The sequence below is a fragment of the Protopterus annectens genome, chromosome 17.part0 (assembly GCF_019279795.1).
Source record: "Protopterus annectens isolate FY-2018-M chromosome 17.part0, PAN1.0, whole genome shotgun sequence".
Lineage (NCBI taxonomy): Eukaryota > Metazoa > Chordata > Ceratodontiformes > Protopteridae > Protopterus > Protopterus annectens.
In genome coordinates, this window is record NC_056751.1 from 19282697 (window position 1) to 19304140 (window position 21444).

Below are 21444 nucleotides of genomic sequence, written 5' to 3' on the forward strand. Positions count from 1 at the left end.
ATAAAATCACCATAATGCTAAAATATTATGCAGACATAGAAATTCACTGAAATACAACAAAGCTCTAAACATCGCTCGACTACTCATATTAATACAAAATGAAGAAGATATTCCTACTTAGCTTCACGGCTTCATACTATATTGATAAAAATTGTTTTGCAAATCAAATTCCATTTGCATCAAAGTTGTTCAGAATTACCTGGCACAAAGCTACAATGACATCAATATAGTACAAATTTGGCAAAATTTAGACCTGCAAACTAGTTTCGGCTATTTGGAAATGATGATAGACTTTTTTTAGACCTGAGAAAGAGAGACTGATTAATGAGATAGAGAAACAACAAGAGCAGCTCTACAACACATTCTCCACTCAGGTGATAGATAAAGATGTTAGCAGCATCATAGATAATGTTCCTGCTATGAAAGACGTTTAAGCAGTCAAAAAAGGAGAAAACTTGATAGAGATCTATCGGATTTTAAAAAAGGCCAAGTGTTTTCATGGACTAAGAATGAGATGGATCAACAAAAAATTAATAATACCAAAACTGAGAGAAATTTAATAGATGTGGGGGAGACCTTCTCTCAGATGGATACCCAGTCAGAAAGGACTAGTGGTAGCTCTGAGGTGACCGGAATACAGAGGTCCACTGAGCGGGATGATAAAGAGCAAGTGTCTCACATTTCCAGGCAACTGAGCAAATAGAGAAGGGGATAACACAAATGCAGATGGTAGTGAGGAGGAAGGAGCCACACAACAGCAGGGTTTCCAAACCCCCCTTTCCCAATTTGACAGAAGAGAGAGAGAGAGAGAGAGAGAGGGTCCAATCGTTCTAGGAGTCGTGGACGTGTGAAGAGAAAATAGAACCAGTGAATTATCCAACTTTAAAAAAGATATGGAACCCAGTAAATCACTAATAATGAACTTGTCAAAGAGAGTCTTGACTGAGGTGGAAGAAACTGTCTTAAATATGGGATTGTCCTTTATTTCAGTACAGTTAGCAGATACGTCAGACACGATAACAGATCTCAAATGTTTTTAAGAAGCATCATACTTAAACTAATGTTTCCTGATACTGGGACTCACAATAACACCTAGTTGGTTAATAATCAGGTGCTTGAAGCTTTTGGTAAGGTATGAGAAGAAGAGCTACATACAGCCTTGGATGGGAAATATACTGGCAAGAGGTTTGTTAACCTTAGTAAATGTGAAGAGGCTGCATTAGAAGCATTAAGATGGGTTGATTATATAGTTATACGTCCAGTGGACAAGGAGGGTATGATGGTTGTTATGGAAAAGTCCTTCTATTTTTCAGCTATGAAGGATCTGCTTTCAGATGATGAGACATATAAGATCATAGATGTTAAATCTATAGAGACCATGGCGAGGAAAATATGTATAATACTAAATGACTGTTTGCTAAGGTTTCTGCCTCAATGGAGTTACTACATTTTTTAACTGTAAACTCCATTATTCCAAGGGCAACCGAAAATTCACAAGGATCCTGTCAAGCCGCCCTTCAGACCCATTGTGGCAGGGAAGGGCTGGCTGACAGAACCATTTTCAATATTTGTTAAGAAACACGTACGACCAGTTCTGGATAAATCACAAATTGTAGTGAAGGACACAAAACAAATTTTTGCAAGACTTGTATTCTCAGCTTGGTACGTTAATAGCAATTAATGATTATATATTGGTTACACTTGATGTGGTGTCCCTATTCATGGTGATACCGAAGGAGTGGAATATATGCGCAGATATTTGATTAACAATAGTCAATATGATAGTAAATTAATAGATCTATTATGCATATTTATGGATGTGATATTAGAGAATAATTCATTTGTCTTTGATAAGGTGTATTATTTACAAAAACATGGCGTGGCTATGGGGACCTGTTGCGCCAATAGTTATGAAAATGCTGTGATGGCCCAGTGGGAGTCAGATGAAGTGTTTAGTACTAGACTATACATTCACAATGTATTATTTTACCGTTGTTTTGTAGACTATGTGTTTATTGTCTGGGGTGGTATGGTAGGTAGAAGATCTATACGTTTTTGTAGAACAATTACATAAGACCACAGGCTTTTTAAAATTTACATTGACATATTCAGCTTATCAGATAGAATTTTTAGACATGCTAATTAAGAAGTTATCTGATGGATCCATTAGTACCAGTCTGTATAGAAAGGAGTGCTATAGAAACTTTATTCTACACAGAAAGAGTATGCACCCTGGAAAGGTCATTAAAAACACTGCCAAGGGGCAAGGCATGAGGGTATCCAGACTGCATAATGCGGAAGAAGAATATAAATCAGGCCTTGATACACTCTGTCAGAATTTGAAGGACACAGGTTACAAGCAGGAAGTTACTGACCCTGCCATGATGCAAGTAGGTGAAGAGATAGTAGAGCAAGACCATATTTTTTATTTAGATCTATGATAAATGGGGACACCAATTTTACTAAGTCCAATAGTGAAGTTAAAAGGAGTACAGTAAGGATTCCTATGTTTTATACTAGTAATATGACACAGATGAAACAAGTGTTTTACAAGTATTGGTCTCTTCTACTTACGGATGAGAGAATAGCCAAAGTAGTTGAGGAGACACCTAATTTCTGTTATAGGAATCGTAAATCCCTCAAAAGGATGCTTTGTTACCCTGAGAATAATAAGGAAAAAGTGAGGGAGAACTTTGGGACATTTCCATGTACCCACTGTAATTATTGCCAATATGTGCAAAGTAATCCATTATTTGCACATCCAAATACATTTAATAACTATAAATTTAAGGTGAGGGTGGACTGCTCAACCAAGAATTTAGTCTACCTTGCACTGTTGGAATGCTGTAGTAAATTTTACATGGGGAAGACTAATCAAACGCTTTGGGAGCATGTTTGGGAACATATTATAGTATAAGAAAGAATAGTACAACTAATGCATTAGCAAAGTACACGGTGGACAGTGGCAGATCTCATACATTTAAGTTTAAAATAATAAGAGACAGTGGAAGAAAGTATGAGAACGGGGGACATTGAGAATCGAACTGAGAGTGCAGAACTAAGGTGGATCCTGAAACTCAGAGCAGATAAAGGCTCTGGACTCAATGGAGGTGTTTCCATAAAACTAGCTTTAAGAAACAGAAGTCTGCGTAGATAGTGTGGTTTATCATATATAAATGTTATGATGCATATTTTATTATTAATTTTTATTTTTATTACTAATCTAGTTCCGCCATGTGGCTATTTTCAGTGTTGAACATGTGCTTTGTTAGGTACATATATTATATGATCTATAAATCAATACGTATATGGTCTTTATGTATGTTGTACTTTTAGGGACCTGTAGCATCATTAAGTGCATTGATGGGGAAGTATGAGATTCAAAATGTGAGTAGAGCTTTATTGGTTTAGAGGAATTTTAAATTAACTATTTAATTTAATGATTAGCCCAGGAATGTGGAATGTTTCTGCATATCTGGTAAGCAAAATTCTTCCTTCTTAAAATAAATGAGTCTCTTTGCCTACACCCAATACTACATTATTAAACAGCAATTATTTTTTCTTTCCATGCATGGTAAATATAGTATAGTGGATGAATTCTAAATATAACAATATTATTGCAAGCACAATATTTCAGTTATATTCCTGATTTTTGGTTAAACTATATCCAACCAGAGTCCACACTTCACAGACGTACAGCTGCATTTTTGAGGAAATGGCTCCTTATTAGTTATGCAAATTAATATAACTCTTGGAACGAAATTTAAGAAATTAACAGGAATAATATGAATTTTGTGTAAACATCCTACTTTTTCACATATTTCACTGCAACAACAAAAGTACAACTGTAATTAACAAAAAACATACCCTGTCCATGATGAATTTGCCACTGTTTGTCCTCTGTCACAGATGATTCTTTTTTGGGATCAAACACTAAGAAGTCTCCTTTAGTTCCACCAAATCGCAGGTAACCTGGGGACAAACCTTTTGCCAAAGCCTGCAGTTTCTCAGATCTGGGGTAAAGAAGAAAGATGTGGTAGGTCAGTACATACAGTACAACCATGAAAATATGTTTCATTTATCATGCAAGTTCAACAGTACACTAAAGATATCTGGACCTTTAGCCTAAATATATTATCTACCTCCTCTAGACTGCAGGACAATGAATTCATCACTTAAGCTTCCTAATTCTATTACATAAATATAGAGAAAGAGACTTAGCAGAAAAAGCAGAACATTAATATCCCCAGTAATTAATTTTGCTATAAAGTGCGTATGTTTCTCAGGGGGTTTAACAAAATGTAATTATATGGGCATTGATTTTCCAGGATAACTACAACCCCCAGTGGTGACCACAAATTTTCTGAAAGCTATGGGCATTACAGGCCATGGGGAAGTTTTACATGTGACACACCTTATGTCCCACACAATGAAGACAAAGTCTCTACCTTCCCTCCTAAAATGCCAGACTACAGTTTGTCAAGAAAAAGACCAAGTTCACCAATATACAGACACAGAATGCTAAAATGCATGCATGGCTTTCCTGTTGGTTTACACTTCCCAGAATTACTAGATGGGAAGAACTCAAGCTGCTAGATGGCCCAGACGGAGCATTTAAATTCATTAAACACTGCATTATCACAATTTACATTACCAATAAAAAAAAAGGATCACATGAAGTTGAAGTTGAAGTTGTATTATGTATCAAAATTCATCAAGTTTTCATTGTGCAGTTGTGATAATGCAAAATTACCCATTGCTTTAGCATTTTATTACAAACTTTGGGGGGGGGAAACACACCAGGGTGGTGCTCTGCTGTGCATAAGTACTGTTGACAATACTGAAATTTCTTTTTTCTGGTTTTTATTCTTTGGCAGGGTGGGATGCAATGACTTTTGATAGGCACAGAGTTCACAAAAACTTGGTAGGACTTGTATTTTAAGTAACTAAAGAATGCCTTATGATAGTCTTTAGCTAAGGAAACAAATTTACCCTCGCAGCTGGTAAAGTTCTGTAAAGCTAGTTATCTGATTTTCTTGTTCAAGCTTTGAAGGGTATTCTTTTTCTTGTCCTTGGATATCAGTTTCTCCCTTTTGTTATATAACCTGTTTATACTTGAGGGCCACCAGGGTGGCTTGTTTTACGGGCCTAGTTTTGATCCTGTCAGGTACAGCAGACTAATACAGTTCTTTAAGCGGTTATACAGGGTGTTTGTGTATTCTTCTGCATAGGAGTCATTGTTGGCTGTGTTACCATCACTTAGTAGGCTATAATTTGTTTTGGAGAAGTTTCTCATTTTTATTGCTCCTGTGGAAGTGTCAGGTCTGATCATTACTTCAAATGTGATAGATTTATGGTCTGACCTTACTAGGGAGGGCAGAACACTGCAGGTAGTGCAGTGACCCCCCCCCCCATATTGGTGAGGACTAAGTCCAGAACATTTGAGCCCCTTGTGAGGGTTCAAACTAACTGTTCCAGAGAATTTGTATTAAAGTCCAAAAACATCAGGGCAATCAAGCTTTTGCTTGTGTACATCGCCCACTCAATAGGACAGTTTAAATCTCTCTCATGACCAAGATGTTTGGCTGTATAGTGAGTGACTCAAGCAAGTCCAGGTAGGTGGTGTGCTTCTCATGGTTTATGGTGGGGGGGCCTGTAGCTAGCAATGATGTGGTGAGGTGTTTTACCTATAGTTATTTGGACCTGGACTAGCTGAAGAAAGTTATACTGTTTAACCAGTCTCAAGGTGTATATGGATTTACTGAAGATGGATACACCTCTACCTTTGGTTGTTTCACACTCATTTTTAGGTATAAACATGTGGAAGGCACTGTAGCCTTGCACAGCCGGGGTGCTCTATGGAGCCTTGAACCAAGTCTCACTGACTGCACAGACATTAGTATCTTCCTAGGTGAAGAGAGCTTCCAGGGAGTGCAGCTTCCTGTTTAAAGGCTAGCATTAAGCAGCATAACCTTGAGTTTGTCTATAGTGTATTTCTTTCACGTCGAAAGTTTTGTTGTTTGGTATTGTCTACAAAAGGCACTATCAAGGAGATAAGCATCTTTGCCAGTATTCAAAAGCTTAGAGGACACAGGTAAATATCATCTCTGGCAAAGCAGCATGGTCTGTTGACTATGTCTTCCCACGATGACAGATACTGGATCCTCCTGGACGGACATACAAAGCTAAGCCAGTTGTTCAAGTAAACAATTTTTTGTTTATATTGTGGCATCATCCTGGTTGAAGGCAGAATGCTGCTTAGGGCTAGGGACATAACTGCCTGGGACATTTGATCTGAGAGTTCAGTCATATTTCTCTTCATATAGTCTCAAGTCATTCACCCCAACATGTACTACGACAGAGTCATAATGGTAACGGTTGTTGAATGTCTTGAGTGCACATGTGATTTGATGAATCCTGGCAGCTGACAGGCAGCTGATCATGACCTTCTCCTTGTCCAGTCTGGTGAAGGGGACATCTGTGTGTCTCACTATGGAATCTCCTACAACCTGGACAATTGGTTTTGAGGTGTTCTGCCTCAGGGGCTTATTGGCTGAAACACTGGTATGTGTGTTATGTGTAGCAGGTTTTGGTCATGCTCTAGCATGTGTGAGTTGTTTGCACTTGGGAGCTCTTTGGTAGGCTCTTAGTGAGTACCTCCACATATGTGGGTTTATGTGTCATGACTATCTTGCGTGAGAGGACAGGTGTGTGTGCTGACAACCTGTTTGATGTCTTGTTTATTGTTACATGAGAGGATTGATTCCAGTTTCATAGTATAGTTACATCTCTCACATAATGTATGTGCTTGCTGTAGGAGCAAATGGTTTTCAGTATACACGAGGCAATTACTACATTGCCTCAGGATGCCCATGTCAATCAGGTTGGTTGGAGAAATGTTGGGGAACTGACTGTCCACTGTAGCAGGTTAAACCACAAGTACTGTTAGGGGGTAGACAAGTTAGATCAGCTTTTGCTTTAGAGTTAGCAAGAGGACTTATTCTATTAAGGATTAGGGATTAAAAAGTGTGGCAATGCTGCTCGGTGCTCAGCTGAGTTGCCCACAGTGCAGGAGGGAAGCCTGGGAGGGACCCACTGACTGTTCTCTAGGAAAAAGTTGTATCTAGGCATTTGCATCTATAAAGGGCACCACTAACCCCTGTGGCACAGTGCACAGCTACACAAAAACACAAGACTTAGAAACAAGCGAATTTTAAAAGTTTTAACAAAAACTACCAATAGGAAAGCTCCACACAACTCAGATGGGTCCTTAGCTACACACCTCTGCTGCAAAGGTGCAGGGAGGCCCTCTTAATGTAAGATGGCTGGTTTTAGTGCTCAAGTGATACCAAACAGTCTTCATTCAGTAAATATGTATCTAACCTATGCTATTTAAGGCAGAAGTAGCAATGGCATTAAGTGCAGAATGAAGCAGTCACAGCAGCAAAAGCAATAAAATTGAAGCAGCAATTCAATAAAATGTGGTTCACAAAGTCCAACACAGGCTTAAGTTATACTTATTTTAGAAAATTTCAGTGGATGCCTTGGATTTCTGTTCAGATGCACTCCAGACTTTTGACTAAGAGCGCCAAACTCTGAGCAGCTCCAGTAAACTGAGTGCAAACCAGCACAAATGTGAAGCTTAAATATAAGTAAATTTAAACAGTTTTAAAAACAAACTACCAGTAGGAAAGCCCCACAAACAGCCTTATTCCAGCAATCCCAAACTCAGATGGGTCCTGAGCTACACACTTCTGCCACAAGGGTGCAGGAGGCCTTCTTAGTGTAAGGTGGCTAATTTTAATGTTCAAGTGATACCAAACAATCTAGATTCAGCAATTCTGAATCTACCTATGCTATTTAAGGCAGAAAAAGCAATGACACAAAGTGCTGAATGAAGTAGTCACAGAGGCAACCCCCCCCCCCAAAAAAAACAGAAAAATGAAGCAGCAGTTCAATAAAATATATTTCACAAAGTGCAATACAGGCCTAAAATTATACTTACTTTTAGAAGATTTTTAACCAAAGCCTCTCCACTGGTTGCATCCTTAAAGCCTGGAAAACAGCTATTGTAACACCATTACACAAGGGTGGCCTAACCACAGACCCTGGCAGCTATAGACCCATTAATTTCACTAGCCTCATATGTAAAACTATGGAGTGTATTATCTCAGTCATCTTTAACACAGACATTGAAAAGTTCTTAACCATGGATGTTTATCAATTCAGCTTTAACAAGGGAAGGTCCCAACTCTTCAACCTCATTAACTTATCTGAAAAAGTAACCAAAGCAGTGGATAGTGGTTATGCAGTGCATACAGAATTTATGGACCTTGCTAAAGCCCCTGATACTATTTCCCATGCAGGCATTAATGACAGACTTGTAAATCTGAATATAAATCCTTATGAAGGGCAATGGACAGCTAACTGGTTGCCTAACAGAAACCATGTGGTTAGAGTTAGAGGTGCCACTTTTGAAAGCAAAAAATAAATAAATAAATAACCAGTGGTGAACCACAGAGCTGAGTGCTGGGTCCTCTCCTACTTGGCAACCATTTCTCAGACTTTCAGGCCAAAATTACTAGTTTAGTTTGCACATGACTGTAAATTGGGTGTTACAATTGGATCTTCCACTGACTCAGAATTGTTCCAATATGGGTTAGACCATGTTAGCAATGGGTGCAAGGACAATGGTCTCAAATTAAATGTGAAGAATGCATCATGCTTAATTTTGGTAAAGCAAAACATTTTTGTTTGCGATACTGGCAACACACTCCTTCAATTAGACACTGTTTTAAGGGATCTAGGCACTCTTGCTGATAATGCCTTATCATTTGACCATCATGTCTCCTCAGTAGATCAGAAAACCTTCTATCTGTCTCATCTAATTTCCAAAGGCATCTCCAATTTGGCAAGACCAAAATAGTCTTAATTCCCCTTTACCCATATCTCATCAGATGTGTTATAGGATATAATGCACATTTTGGCATGTATCTGTCTAAATCACTCAACTTGAGAGACCTCAGAGATTCAGAATTAAAAAGAATCCATGACCTCAAACATCTTAATTAACAGAACAGACTGGCAACTCTCTCTTTGGACACAGTCTCTTATAGACACTCCCAAGGACATCTGTTTTTAGCATCAGGCCATGAAAGAGCCAACCTTCTTTCACCTCAAATATCTGATTAAAGGAACTAAACCTTCATCAGCAGATAAACAGGACATGTTGGTGTGACAAATTCATATTACAACATATCCCTCACTTTTGGACAAAAAAACTTCCACTACATGTCAAGTACAGTAACACTCCAGCCACCTTCAAGGTAAACAGAAATAATTGGATGTGCAGCCTCTAATTCACCCTTGATCCATCTTGCCTTACCTTCAGGTTAGATGGAACTTTGGAATATATACATTATATATATATATATATATATATATATATATATATATATATATATATATACATATATACACACACACACACACACACACACACACACACACACACACACACACACACACACACACACACACACATTTATTTGGGGGTGGGGCTAGGCTTTTAATGGTTTGCAAACTGACTGCCTAGTAGTTACCTATGAATCTAGTGTGTTCTTCTTCATTCACTGCTGTAGTCAAAACTATCTTCTCCTCTTCTCTGGGTTCAAGCTGCACCTCCATAGATTACATACCAAGAGCCACATCTTACATTCTCAGTAATGAATCTTATCTGATGTTTGCAGGTCCAAGCTGATGGTTTTCTCAACCTGCCTTAAGATGATGTCCTCCATTCCCTATTTCTCTGCTTATTTTTGCATCATTCGCAAATATGCTGATCCTGTTTTCTGTGCCTCATGTGATAACAGCAAATAACACAAAGAATAGCATGGGACCCCAAAAATCAAGACTTGTGGCACTTTGTTGCTTACATCTCATTGTTTTGACAGCATCCACCTCTTCACTCTTACATTGTACACATCTTTTTTTTCTTTATCTTTTTCTGATCTAATGATTTCCAACCATCAGGCTCCTTCATTCACCTGTAAAGACTCTCATATGTAGCAATATGGGAAGCTTAGTCTCAAAGCCCAGTGCAATCACACACTGTGTATGCATGGCCAGAAATGTTCTCATCCTAAATATCCAAGAGTCTGTTTGGAAACCCCACGCCACCCAGACTAGGACAACTTGCATTTAAAAGCATATCAAATTTGTCCTCAGGCCAGGAAGCCAATGGCAATCCCTTTTAATATTAATTATTTTTCATCACTACCTATACTAAGGTGATGCTTATCGTGCCTATATTCTCCAATCCCTTTGGCTAATGTCACCATGACTTGAGGTACTGGTCGCTAAAGCTTGCACACTCCTACTCTTCGCCTGTCTACTGTGAATGCTGCTTTGCAGGAGCATGTACATCACAGCACTAGTGCTGCCAATGGAAACCACTAGCATGTCCAGCCTTCACTGGATGTTGGTTAAGCAGTAAGCCTGGCAATCAACTTCTCCACTGAAGGGGTAAACTAATTTTGGCCACTATCTCCTATTTTCCTCAGATGGTTTCTACAGTGGCTAAAATTCTAATCAATCCTGGGTCATACAGGTAATAGTGTTTTCGTCCCTTTGCAAGACAGAGACAGCATGACCTTGAGCCATCGTTTTACAGACTTAGCCATTTCCTTCTTACCCCCACTCCATTTATATTGTTAAATAGCTTCCTATGAGGTTCCAAACAGAAGGTCTTGGAGAAGTCTAACAATATGACAATTAGGTAACCATATGAAAAGTCAGTACTCAGAATGCCAAGTCCTATAATGTGGAGACTAACTGAAAATCAAGACTTACCTATACCAAGTCCAAGACTGACCATATCTTGGAATATTCCCTTTTCTCCAAGGTACACAATCTTAGAGTTGGTATATGTAACTTGGGGGTGTGGGGACTTGTTCCCCACATCAGGTCTTGTAGGTTGGCTTGCTCCCCTGATAAAACGAAGTTTAAAGGAGAAGAGCAACGTTCAATATTTGCTCTTCTCCAGCATTTTCTTTTCTTTTTTTTTTTCTGGCATGTCAGGACACATCATTCAACAAGGAGCCATGACATAAACTAGGTGCCCTTGGATATTTTTCTGTGACCAATTCGGAGAAATGGATTAGGTTTATTTTTCAGAATATTCTAGCTATGACTTGTGTTTGCTGTTGTCCTCCTCCTTTTACTCAGTTTTTGTCATGATCTCACCTGCTATGAAGGATAAACTCACTAGCTAATAGTTCTCTGAACTACGTTTGACACCCTCTTGTGGACTGGAATAGCAGTTTCACACTTCAGTCCTCAGGAATTTTCCTGCAGGCCAAGATTCTGTTGAAAAAATACAGACTCGATCTCTGAAAGATATCTCATAGGGCCCTTTGTATTATCTTCCTGTACTACAAAAAGCTCCTTCTCTACTCTATCCATGTTACTCATCATTCAATCCTTTCCTTACCTTCTTTGCATATCCTCCCCATGCAATAGCTGATATGGAAGTGAAAGTTCAGATGTACATATTCCTGACTGCTCAAAACAAGCACAGGATTTACTCATATGGGTTATACCTACAGTGGATAGAAAAAGTTTACACACCCTCTGTTAAAATGCCAGGTTTTTGTAATATAAAAAAAATGAGACTACAATAAATCATTTCAAAACTTTTTCCACCTTTAATGTGACCTATAACCTGTACAATTCAGTTGAAAGACAAAGAAAAATGTTAGGGGAAAAAACATAAAAAACGTACAATATGCTGGTTGCATAAGTGTGCACACCCTTTAATACTTTGTTGTGTGCACACACCCTTAAACTACTACTTTGTTGAAGCACCTTTTGATTTAATTACAGCATTCAGTCTTCTTGAGTAGAAGTCTATCAGCATGGCACATCTTGACTTGACAATATTTGCCCACTCTTCCTTGCAAAAGCGCTCCAAATCTGTCAGATTGCGAGGGCATCTCTTGTCCATAGCCCTCTTCAGGTCACCCCAGAGATTTTCTATTGGATTTAGATGTGGGCTCTGGCTGGGCCATTCCAAAACTTTAATTTTCTTTTGGTGAAGCCATTCTTTTGTTGATCTGGATGTATGCTTGGGGACATTGTCATGCTGAAAGGTGAAATTCCTCTCCATCTTCAGCTTTCTAAAAGATGCCTGAAGGTTTTGGGCCAAAAGTGACTGGTATTTGGAACAGTTCATAATTCCCTCCACCTTGACTAAAGCCCCAGTTCCAGCTGAAGAAAAGTAACATCAAAGCATGATACTGTCACCATCATGCTTCACTGTGGGGATGGTGTTCTTTTGGTGATGTGAAGTGTTGTTTTTGCTCCAAACATACCTTTTGGAATTGTGGCCAGAAAGTTCAACCTTGGTCTCATCAGACCACAACACATTTTCCCACATGCTTTTGGGAGACTTGATGTATTGTTTTCCAAATTTTAGCCAGACCTGGATGTTTTTCTGTGTAAGAAAAGGCTTCTGTCCTGCAACCCTACCCCATAGTCCAGACAAATGGAGAATACAGGAGATTGTTGTCACATGTAGTACACAACCAGTACTTGCCAGAAATTTCTGCAGCTCCTTCAGTGTTGCTGTAGATCTCTTGCAGACTCCTTGATCAGTTTTTATCTGTCTTTTCATCAATTTTGGAGGTACGTCCAGTTTTTTGCAACGTCACTGTTGTCCCATATTTTCTCCACTTTTTGATGACTGTCTTCAGTGTGTTCCAGGGTATATCCAATGCTGTGGACATTTTTTGAGCCCTTCTCCTGACTGATACCTTTCAACAATGAGATCCCTTTGATGCTTTGTAAGCTCTCTGCAAACCATGGTTTTTGCTGTAGCAGGCAATTAAGTAAATGTCAGGAAAATCCTACTAGGACAGCTGAACTTTATTTGGGGTTAATCTTTAATTGATGGCAGGTGTGTGCTCAAGAAAACTGAACGTTGTAATTAAATCAAAAGGTGCTTCAACAAAGTATTAGTTTAAGGGTGTGCACACACAACAAAGTATTAGTTTAAGGGTATGCACACTTATGCAATCAGCGTATTGTACATTTTTTCTTATATTTTTCCCCTAACAGATTAGTTTGTTTTTCAATAGAATTGTACAGGTCATAGGTCACATTAAAGGTGGGAAAAGTTTGAAATGATTTATTGTGGTCTCATTTTTTTATATCACAAAAACATGGAATTTTAACAGGGACGGTACACTTTTTATATCCACTGTACATTATTCTGTGTCTTTCCTTCTGAATGACCACTGGGCCACCCAGCATTATTAGGCACTCATGTATCAGTACATTGGGGCAAAATGAGTAAGTCATGCTGGCAGTAGAGATGGTCAGTTTGTGTACAACACGTCATGTGTCTCTCCTGATGGAATATGGCCAGATGTTTTGCTATCCAGGAGGAGACTGTTGTCTTGGATTGCTCACTACCCAATCAACACCACCATTCTGCAAACCTGATAAGATTTAATGCCCCATTCTTCTTACTATACTACAATTACACAGTTGCCACAATGTCAGTGCTGGTCTGGAAAGACACTGGATGAAAACTGCCCACAAAATGTTCCAGTGATCTTGCAAATGCTTTGCACATCATATACATTGATATAAATAGCTTTTTTTCTGTGGATACCAGTATGCCTACACTGACAAGTTTTAAACTGGGCTCCCCATATACAATCTGAAAAGTCTGTCATCAAATGTTATTCAGCAGAAAAAGCAAGAATGGCATTCCTGCAGATTAGCTGTTAGGATTCTTGCAGAATCCTATCTCCAGAATTGGAATTACAGAGTCTGATGCATAATTCCAAATGCTCTTTAGAACTCACGGTCTTCACTTGTGAAAGCCTTGCATAAAAATAATTAGGATACAGGATGGCACATGCTCCAGGGCACTACAGTAGTCTCAAACTTTTAAACCTGGTACTGAAGAAACTTCCTTCACAAAGGCTTTTAACACCCGTACTTTGTCCTAAATCAAGAAAACTTTAATCTGGAGTGATACTGTTCACATAAAGGTTACTGTTTGAGCAAAAATCAGGTTAGCTTTCTTCAATTTACAGCTATTCTCAGAGCATGAAGCACTGTTGTAACTGTCGCTAAGTGTTGTTACTGCAACTTTTTTTTTTTTTTTTTTTAACTATTAGCTACTGACAATGTATGGGAAATATTTGATGTTTCCTCAGAAGTGCAAACACCGATGTAAACATTTTGTAAATATTCTCAGAAGTGGAAATGTACTACTTGAAATTATAAATATTTCTAATCAGAAGTTCTTATCAGGATGCGAAAGCATGTATACCTCAGTGCACAGTGCTGCTTGTCATTAAAGAATTCTGTTCTAGGAATATTCTGTTGTGGGAAGGGCAATGCATATTTAAGATGGAAACTATGAACTTTTCACCGCAATAAAAATTTGTTCAAGTTTTGCAGGTCCAGTACAGGTCTACAAGCTTTGTCTTTTTTTCTGCAACCATAAAAGCCTGTCCTTTTCTGGAGGTCTATATTCCACTCACTGCATTGCCTTTTCTATGACAACTGTTCCATTGATCAAATGCAGTATTGTACCTGATGAAGTGAAGTCTGAAGAATGGCAGACAAATGAGGGTAACTCCTGAAATTCTCCAGAAAGACCTCCCTTCCATCCTAACTTACTACTGAATCTAACTTCAAACTTTTTTCAGGTAAATTTACAAGTTTATCTAAAAATAAAATTGAACTCGCACAGTGTCAGATAATGACTATCCACTTAATATATCCCTTCTTTTACCTCAAAATATTTAACTTCAAGTTCAGTTCCTCTTCCCTCCTCCCTCCTAAACATATAACGCACTCACGTCACCTCAAATTATTTCCCTATCTTCTAGTTTTGTATTCTATCCTTCTATACTCTACCCTTAAACCCTAGTTTCTATCTTTTACTAGTCATTTGCAAGTAACACTCCCCTGTATTCGTCTTCCCCACCATATCCACCCCTGCTTTCTATCATCTTCTAGCAGGTGGTACATCAATGATGCAGCAATACTATATATACAATGTATGCAACAATAAAAGATGTACATATACTTAGTCCCTTTGATAATGTAACCATTTTCTCTCCAGTCTTGCAGGATGGACTGCAAATACTGTAATGTGTGTATGTGTGAAGCTTCCTTCTCTATTAGTGTATTTATGTTATAGTTATGTTGAATCCTGTACATTTTTCATTCATTTAAATCATGTACACCTGTATCATCTGAATGGTACTGTTATAAGATGTACATGGAACTTTTCTTCATGTGATTGTGCAGAAAAGAGGCAATTGTCAACCAAAAATAAATAAGTAAATAAAACCTTCTAAAACAGCCTGTGGAAATAATCTGCCTGAATTAATATTCCTTCATCGTACAAAAAAAGGGGAAGAAAGAAAAGTTAAGCAGTACATCCAAGCTCCGACTGCCTTATTTTTGTGGTGGAAGAATCTAAGAAAGACAATCCAGAAAACTTCCCATTTAATTTACAATTTCCTCAAAAGTAAAATACCATGTTGATAAGGAGTGAAAACTGTAGAAGAGCAAGAAAGTACAGTTGTGTACACTTACCATAAATGTAGATGTTCGAGTGTATTCACTGTTGCAGTCATTACATTTGGGTTATCTGCTTACAGGTAGCCCTCAGTCGGCCTGATTAACAAAGTCTTGGGTCCTGCATCGGTTGCTGTCCCTTCTTCCATGACGTCAGGTCGTCGGGGTATAAAACATGCAGACAACGCCATTACATCAGTTTTTCTTGCTCCAGATGTCAGGTGCCCCCCTAATGGGAAGCAATTAAATATAAAAGTACAAAGATATACCTCCAACAAAAAAGCAAATACACCAAAATGGCTTTTAAGCATAGTAAAGGAAAGTAGAGGTATAGCTAAAAGAAGTTAGGGGGCTGGAGGGAGGGTAACCAGGACTGCAACAGTGAATACACTCGAACATCTACATTTATGGTAAGTGTACACAACTGTACTATGTTCTTCGTGTTTCACTGTTGCAGTCATTACATTTGGGTAGATTCCCAAAGCTATGGTTGGGAGGAGGAATTTAGATAGCATTAGGGCCAGCTATAAGGCCCTGCAAGACTGCAGTGGCAAAGCCAGCTCTGGATTTAGAGAAAATTGGCAAATGATAATGCTTGGCGAAATTCCAGGTAGCAGCTTCTAGGATGTCCCTGGTAGGGTCGCCTCTGAGAAAGGCTGTAGAGTTAGATGCAGCCCTGGTGGAGTGAGGTCTGATCCCCTGGGGGATACGTTTTCCATGGTGCTTATAACAGAAATGAATGCAATGGCTTATCCATTTAGAAATGGTTTGCTTTGAAAAAGCCTTCCCCTCTGCCCCTGCAGAAAATGCCACCAGCAGTTGTTCAGATTTCCTTTGAAGTTTAGTCCTGTCCAAGTAGAATCAAAGTTGTCTATGCACATCAAAGGAATGCAGTATCCATTCCCCTTTATTCTGTGGATTGGGAAAGAAGGTTGGCAAATGAATGGACCGATTAAGAGCCACACTGGATACCACCTTGGGCATGAAGGATGGATTGGTTCTGAGGGACAGCCTGTCCGCATGAAAGATGATGAAAGGCTCCACTGCCATAAGCGCCTGTAATTCAGATACCCTTCTAGCTGAAGTGATTGCTAAAAGGAAAGCTGTTTTCCAAGAAAGAAATTTTAAGTCTGCAGTAGCAGCTGGCTCGAAAGGAGGTAGAGTGAGTTTCTCCAAGACAAGGTTAAGGTCCCAGGCTGGGGTTGGAGCTCTCCTGGGTGGTCTCAAATTTTTGGCCCCTCTGAGGAACTGCTTGAGCAGTGGATGAGAGAAGAGGGGAGGTTCTGTGTTATAATGAGCTGAAATGGCTGAGGCGTGGATTTTAATGGAGGAAAAAGACAGGCCCTTGTGAAGTATCTCAGTTAAGTATTGTAAACTCCGAGGTAAACTGGGCGCTGCTGTGCTCATCCCTTGAGATTGGTTCCAGGCACAGAATCTTTTACATTTTTCAGCATAAGATTTTCTAGTACTAGGCCTCCTTGCCTCTAAAATGATATCCATCACAGGTTTGCTGAGGGATGGTAAAGGAGAGATTAAGTAATTAGCCAGGCTGCAAGGTTCAGTGTTAGAAGCTGAGGGTGCAAAATCTGGTTCTCCTGCTGAGACAGCAGGGAAGGAGTCTGAGGCAGGTGCCATGGAGATAACTGTGACACACTGCGCAGGAGGGGGTACCAGTGTTGACGCAGCCAGTCTGGAGCAATGAAAATCATCCTTGGTTTGACCTGTATGATTTTTAGTAGTACTTTGGAGAGCAGAGGCAGGGGGGGGGGGAGGCATACACTGATAGGTTTTTACAGCTGAAGGACAGAACATCCACTTTCCAGGCTTGTTTGTGGGGAGTCCTTGTGCAAAATTTGTCCAATTGGTAGTTCAGGGGAGGGGCAAACAGGTCTATATCTGGGCTCTCCCATTTGCTGGTCAACATGTTGAAAATCCTTGGTTCCAGTTTTCACTCGTGTGAGTCCATGAGGTTTCTGCTTAGTCCGTCTGCCAGTATATTTAATTTTCCTGGCAGGAATTGAGCTTGTAGGTGCACTTGGTAGCTCAAGGCTGTGTTCCACAATGCCATGGCTAGTCTGCAGAGGGGGTAAGAATGTGTACCCCCCTGCTTGTTTATGTACCACATAACAGTTGTGTTGTCCATCTTTGCCATTAGCTGTCCTGGAAGAATGTGGTCCTTTAAGACTGTCAGAGCATTCTGTACAGCTAACATTTCTTTTTGATTGATATGCAGGTGCATTTGACTTGGGTTCCATTTGCCCTGAATGCACTTCCTTGCCAGGTGAGCCCCCCATGCATAGTCTGATGCATCTGTTGTTAGGGTTTGGGCAGCAGGGGGTGGTGTGAAAGGTGGTCCCTTGTTTTGGTGGCAGGCATCTGCCCACCAAAGGAAATCTAGGCGTAGGCAAGGTATGATAGGAATCATTGTTTCTAGGTCTTGAGAATGTTGACACCATAGGCTTTTTAGATACCACTGTAGTTTCCTCATATGCAGTCTTGCATATGGAATTAGAAGAATCAGGAGGCCATGAACCCCAAGGCTTGCAGTATTTGTCTCTGTGGCCACTTGTTTGAAGTAGGTTGTCAAATGAATTTGTTTCTCTAGTGTGAGGTAAGCCATCTGGGAAGTTGTATTCAAGCTTACTCCCAGGAATATAATTTGTTGACAGGGTACCAGGTGTGATTTCTTTTCTTTTATGGTGTACCCCAGGGAAGTTAGAACCCTTTGTACAAAGGCCAGATTACTAAAAAGTATGTCCTGGCTTTCTGCCTGAATTAGACAATCGTCCAAGTATGGTTTTATTTGAATATTTCTTTGCCTGCAAAATGCAATAACTGGAGCCTGGCACTTTGTGAATACCCTGGGCGCAGTAGATAAGCCAAAGGGCAGTGCAGAGAACTGATAGTGTGTGTGACCTGCTTTGAAGCGTATGTATCTTCTGCAAGATTCCCTGATAGGGATGTGCAGGTATGCTTCTTTTAAATCTAGTGTTGCCAACCAGGCATCTTGAATTTTGGAATCTCCAGAAAGGTGTTTAGCGTAGACAGGTCCATGATAGGATGCCATGAATTGTCTTTTCTGGGTACCAGGAAAAGTCTTGAGTAGAAACCTTGTCCCTTTTCCTCTTCTGGTACCAGTTGAATAGCCCCCATGCTTAAGAGAGAAAGTACTTGTTTTTGGGCCTCTGCCCACTGATTTGGGGGTAGGTCTGGCCACCTGCTTGGTGTTGGCAATGTGTGGAAGTGAAATCTGTATCCCTGGGACACTACATTTAAAACCCATTTGTCCTGGGTAATGCGTTCCCAATTCTTTGCATGAAGAGCAATACCCCCCCCCCCCCAAAAGGGGCAGTCAGTTGATAAGTGCTTGGAAATTTTAAAAGGAAGTCATTGAGACAGTTTACTATAGGGGGAGTCTTATTCCCAGATTTGGAAGTGGACCCCCCCCCCCCCACTGCTTAGCTCTGTGTGTCCCCTGGGACTGAAACCTGGGGTTTTTGCTGTGTCTGGGTTTGGCTTGAGAAGACCTGGAAGGGCCTGGAAAGGACCAATTCTTAGAGGGCCAGTGCCTACTAAATCTAGGAGGCTGAACTTGTACAAAATCTTTAACAGTTTGCATAGATTTAGCTTTATCTTCCATCTTTTTAAGAACTTCCTCAGCCTTGTTGCCAAAGAGGCGGTCCTAATTTAAAGGAGCATCCAACAATTTAGCTTTAACATGATCAGGCAAAGATTGCTCCTTAAGCCAAGCATGCCTTCTGAGCACAGACCCAGTAACAGCAGCCCTGCAAGAGGCCTCTAATGAATCAAAACCACACTGCAAAGTATGTTTTCCAACTTGTTCAGCAGAATGCATTAAATCCTGTAATTCTTTATTTTCCACACAGTCAGGAATCAACATCATTTTCTGTTTAAGCAGTCCAATAACATGTTGCTGATACTTTAACATATGAAACTGTCAGTTTAAAGCCCTAATGGCCAAGGTTGCAGAAGTGTAAACCTTCTTACCCAATCTATCCAGCACCCTGGAGTCTCTATCAGAAGGGGTAGACTTTTTAACAGTAGAGCCTTAATGCCCTTGGGCCCCTGTGAAATAGGCTCTGGATCTGCAATAGGATTTTTAAAAAGGAACTTGTGGGACTCAGGGACCCTGTTAGTATCTGTCAGGTTTTCTGGGAGCAGGAGGCAGGGAATCAGGGGCCAAAGTAGATTCCGAAAAAGCATCATCAACAATGTCTAGTACAGGAGGAATAGCTACAGGCCTATGCTGAGATTGGAGAAGGAAATCCCTAAAGCCTCTTATTTGAATCAGAAAAATCCTGGCTTTCCCAGTAGAAATGCTCCCTTAGAGTATGTAAGGTTTCCCCAAAAGAAAAATCCTCAGGAGGGGAAGCAGAGGGAATGGAGTCCTCTGCATCAGAATCTTCATAAGTAGATAAGGGCAAATCCAGATCAGAAGAATCAGAAACAACGGAATCCTGATCAGAAGATTCATAATCAACTTCAGTCTTAGGCCTCTTAGAAGGGGGTGGGTTGGCTACTGCTGATTAGAGTTATTAGATCTTCAGCCATTCTTATCATTTGTTTTTTAGGCATAGAGGCCTGAGCATGTGGCCTGGGCATCGTTTTTTAGGCATGGATCTAGATTTAGGCCTAAGTAAAGAAGGAGGCGTCGGTTTAATATGCAAGTCCATAGGCCTGAATACACCCTTAGAAGCCATTGCCTGCACAGCGGCTCCGGACCTATCCAAGGTAGAGCCATCCACGAGTTCCATATTTGGAGAATCTCGCAGCATACCGGACTCCAAATGGGTCTCAGCAGAGGTCTGCGAATCAGAAGTAGCGGGTATAAGGGGCTGCGATAGCGCCTCATTGAGTACCGGCGAACTGGCGACTGGCTTAGGAGAAGCGTTGTCGGCAGTTTTGGACCTCAGCGGCCTGTCTCTGTCTTTATCTTTGCGTTTTTTCAGAATCCCGGTAGTCGGAAGGCTAACCGACGACATTTCTGGATAATTAAACCGAGAACCAAAATATTTATTGGCGAAAATATACCGATGACAGATAGTGCGCTGATTAGATAAAGCACAAACTGACAGCAAGGTACGTCGTGGTCAGGGCCTAGGCAAGGAATACAGTATGAATGAAAATCTTTATGAGGTATTTGCTTTCCACAAGTAATGCAGTTATTAACTTTTACTGATATCGGTAAAGAGCAAGAAAAAGTTTCCCCAATGGGGTACTTAGCTTTAGTTGAAGACTTTGGTTCTGTAACTTGAAAATGAAAATTTCAGGAGTCGGCTGACCGGCACTTGCCAACTGCTTCTGCTTCGGGCACCACACGGGAAGAAAGATTGATGTAATGGCATCGGCTGCATGTTTTATACCCCTGATGACCTGACGTCATGGAAGACGGGACAGCAACCGACGCAGGACCCAAGACTTTGTTAATCAGGCTGACTGAGGGCTACCTGCAAGCAGATAACCCAAATGTAATGACTGCAACAGTGAAACACGAAGAACGTCAGAGTGTTGTACAACACCTTTAAGGTGAGGAGATAATCTGAGAGGGATGAACTTAATTAACTCTTACTGATACTTTAACAGTGTCTGTAGTAGTCCTGTGGTTATTATATATAAAAAATAAATAAAATGAAACAGTACTCCCCCCAGGCCACTTCCAAGATCATTCCCTTTTTCCGCTGTTCTTAATCTGCTCATTATTGAACTGCCACATTTATACAAGCTGCTCAATGCAGATGATATGGTTCTTTAACTTTCAGGTTCATCACATAATGTAATCTCTTACAGGACATGAACAGTCTAGTGTACCTCTTTCCT

At 40.1% G+C, this 21444-nt stretch overlaps 1 protein-coding gene across 1 annotated transcript in view; it reads right to left on the bottom strand.

Annotated features, from left to right (window-relative positions):
* The window catches only part of HPSE (heparanase), a 729461-nt gene that overhangs the window by 655264 nt on the left and 52753 nt on the right, over positions 1-21444 (bottom strand). Inside the window, exon 2 of the mRNA XM_044059588.1 lies at positions 3868-4013. Within this exon, the coding sequence (XP_043915523.1) occupies positions 3868-4013 (146 nt within the window). The remainder of the gene's footprint in view (positions 1-3867; positions 4014-21444) is intronic.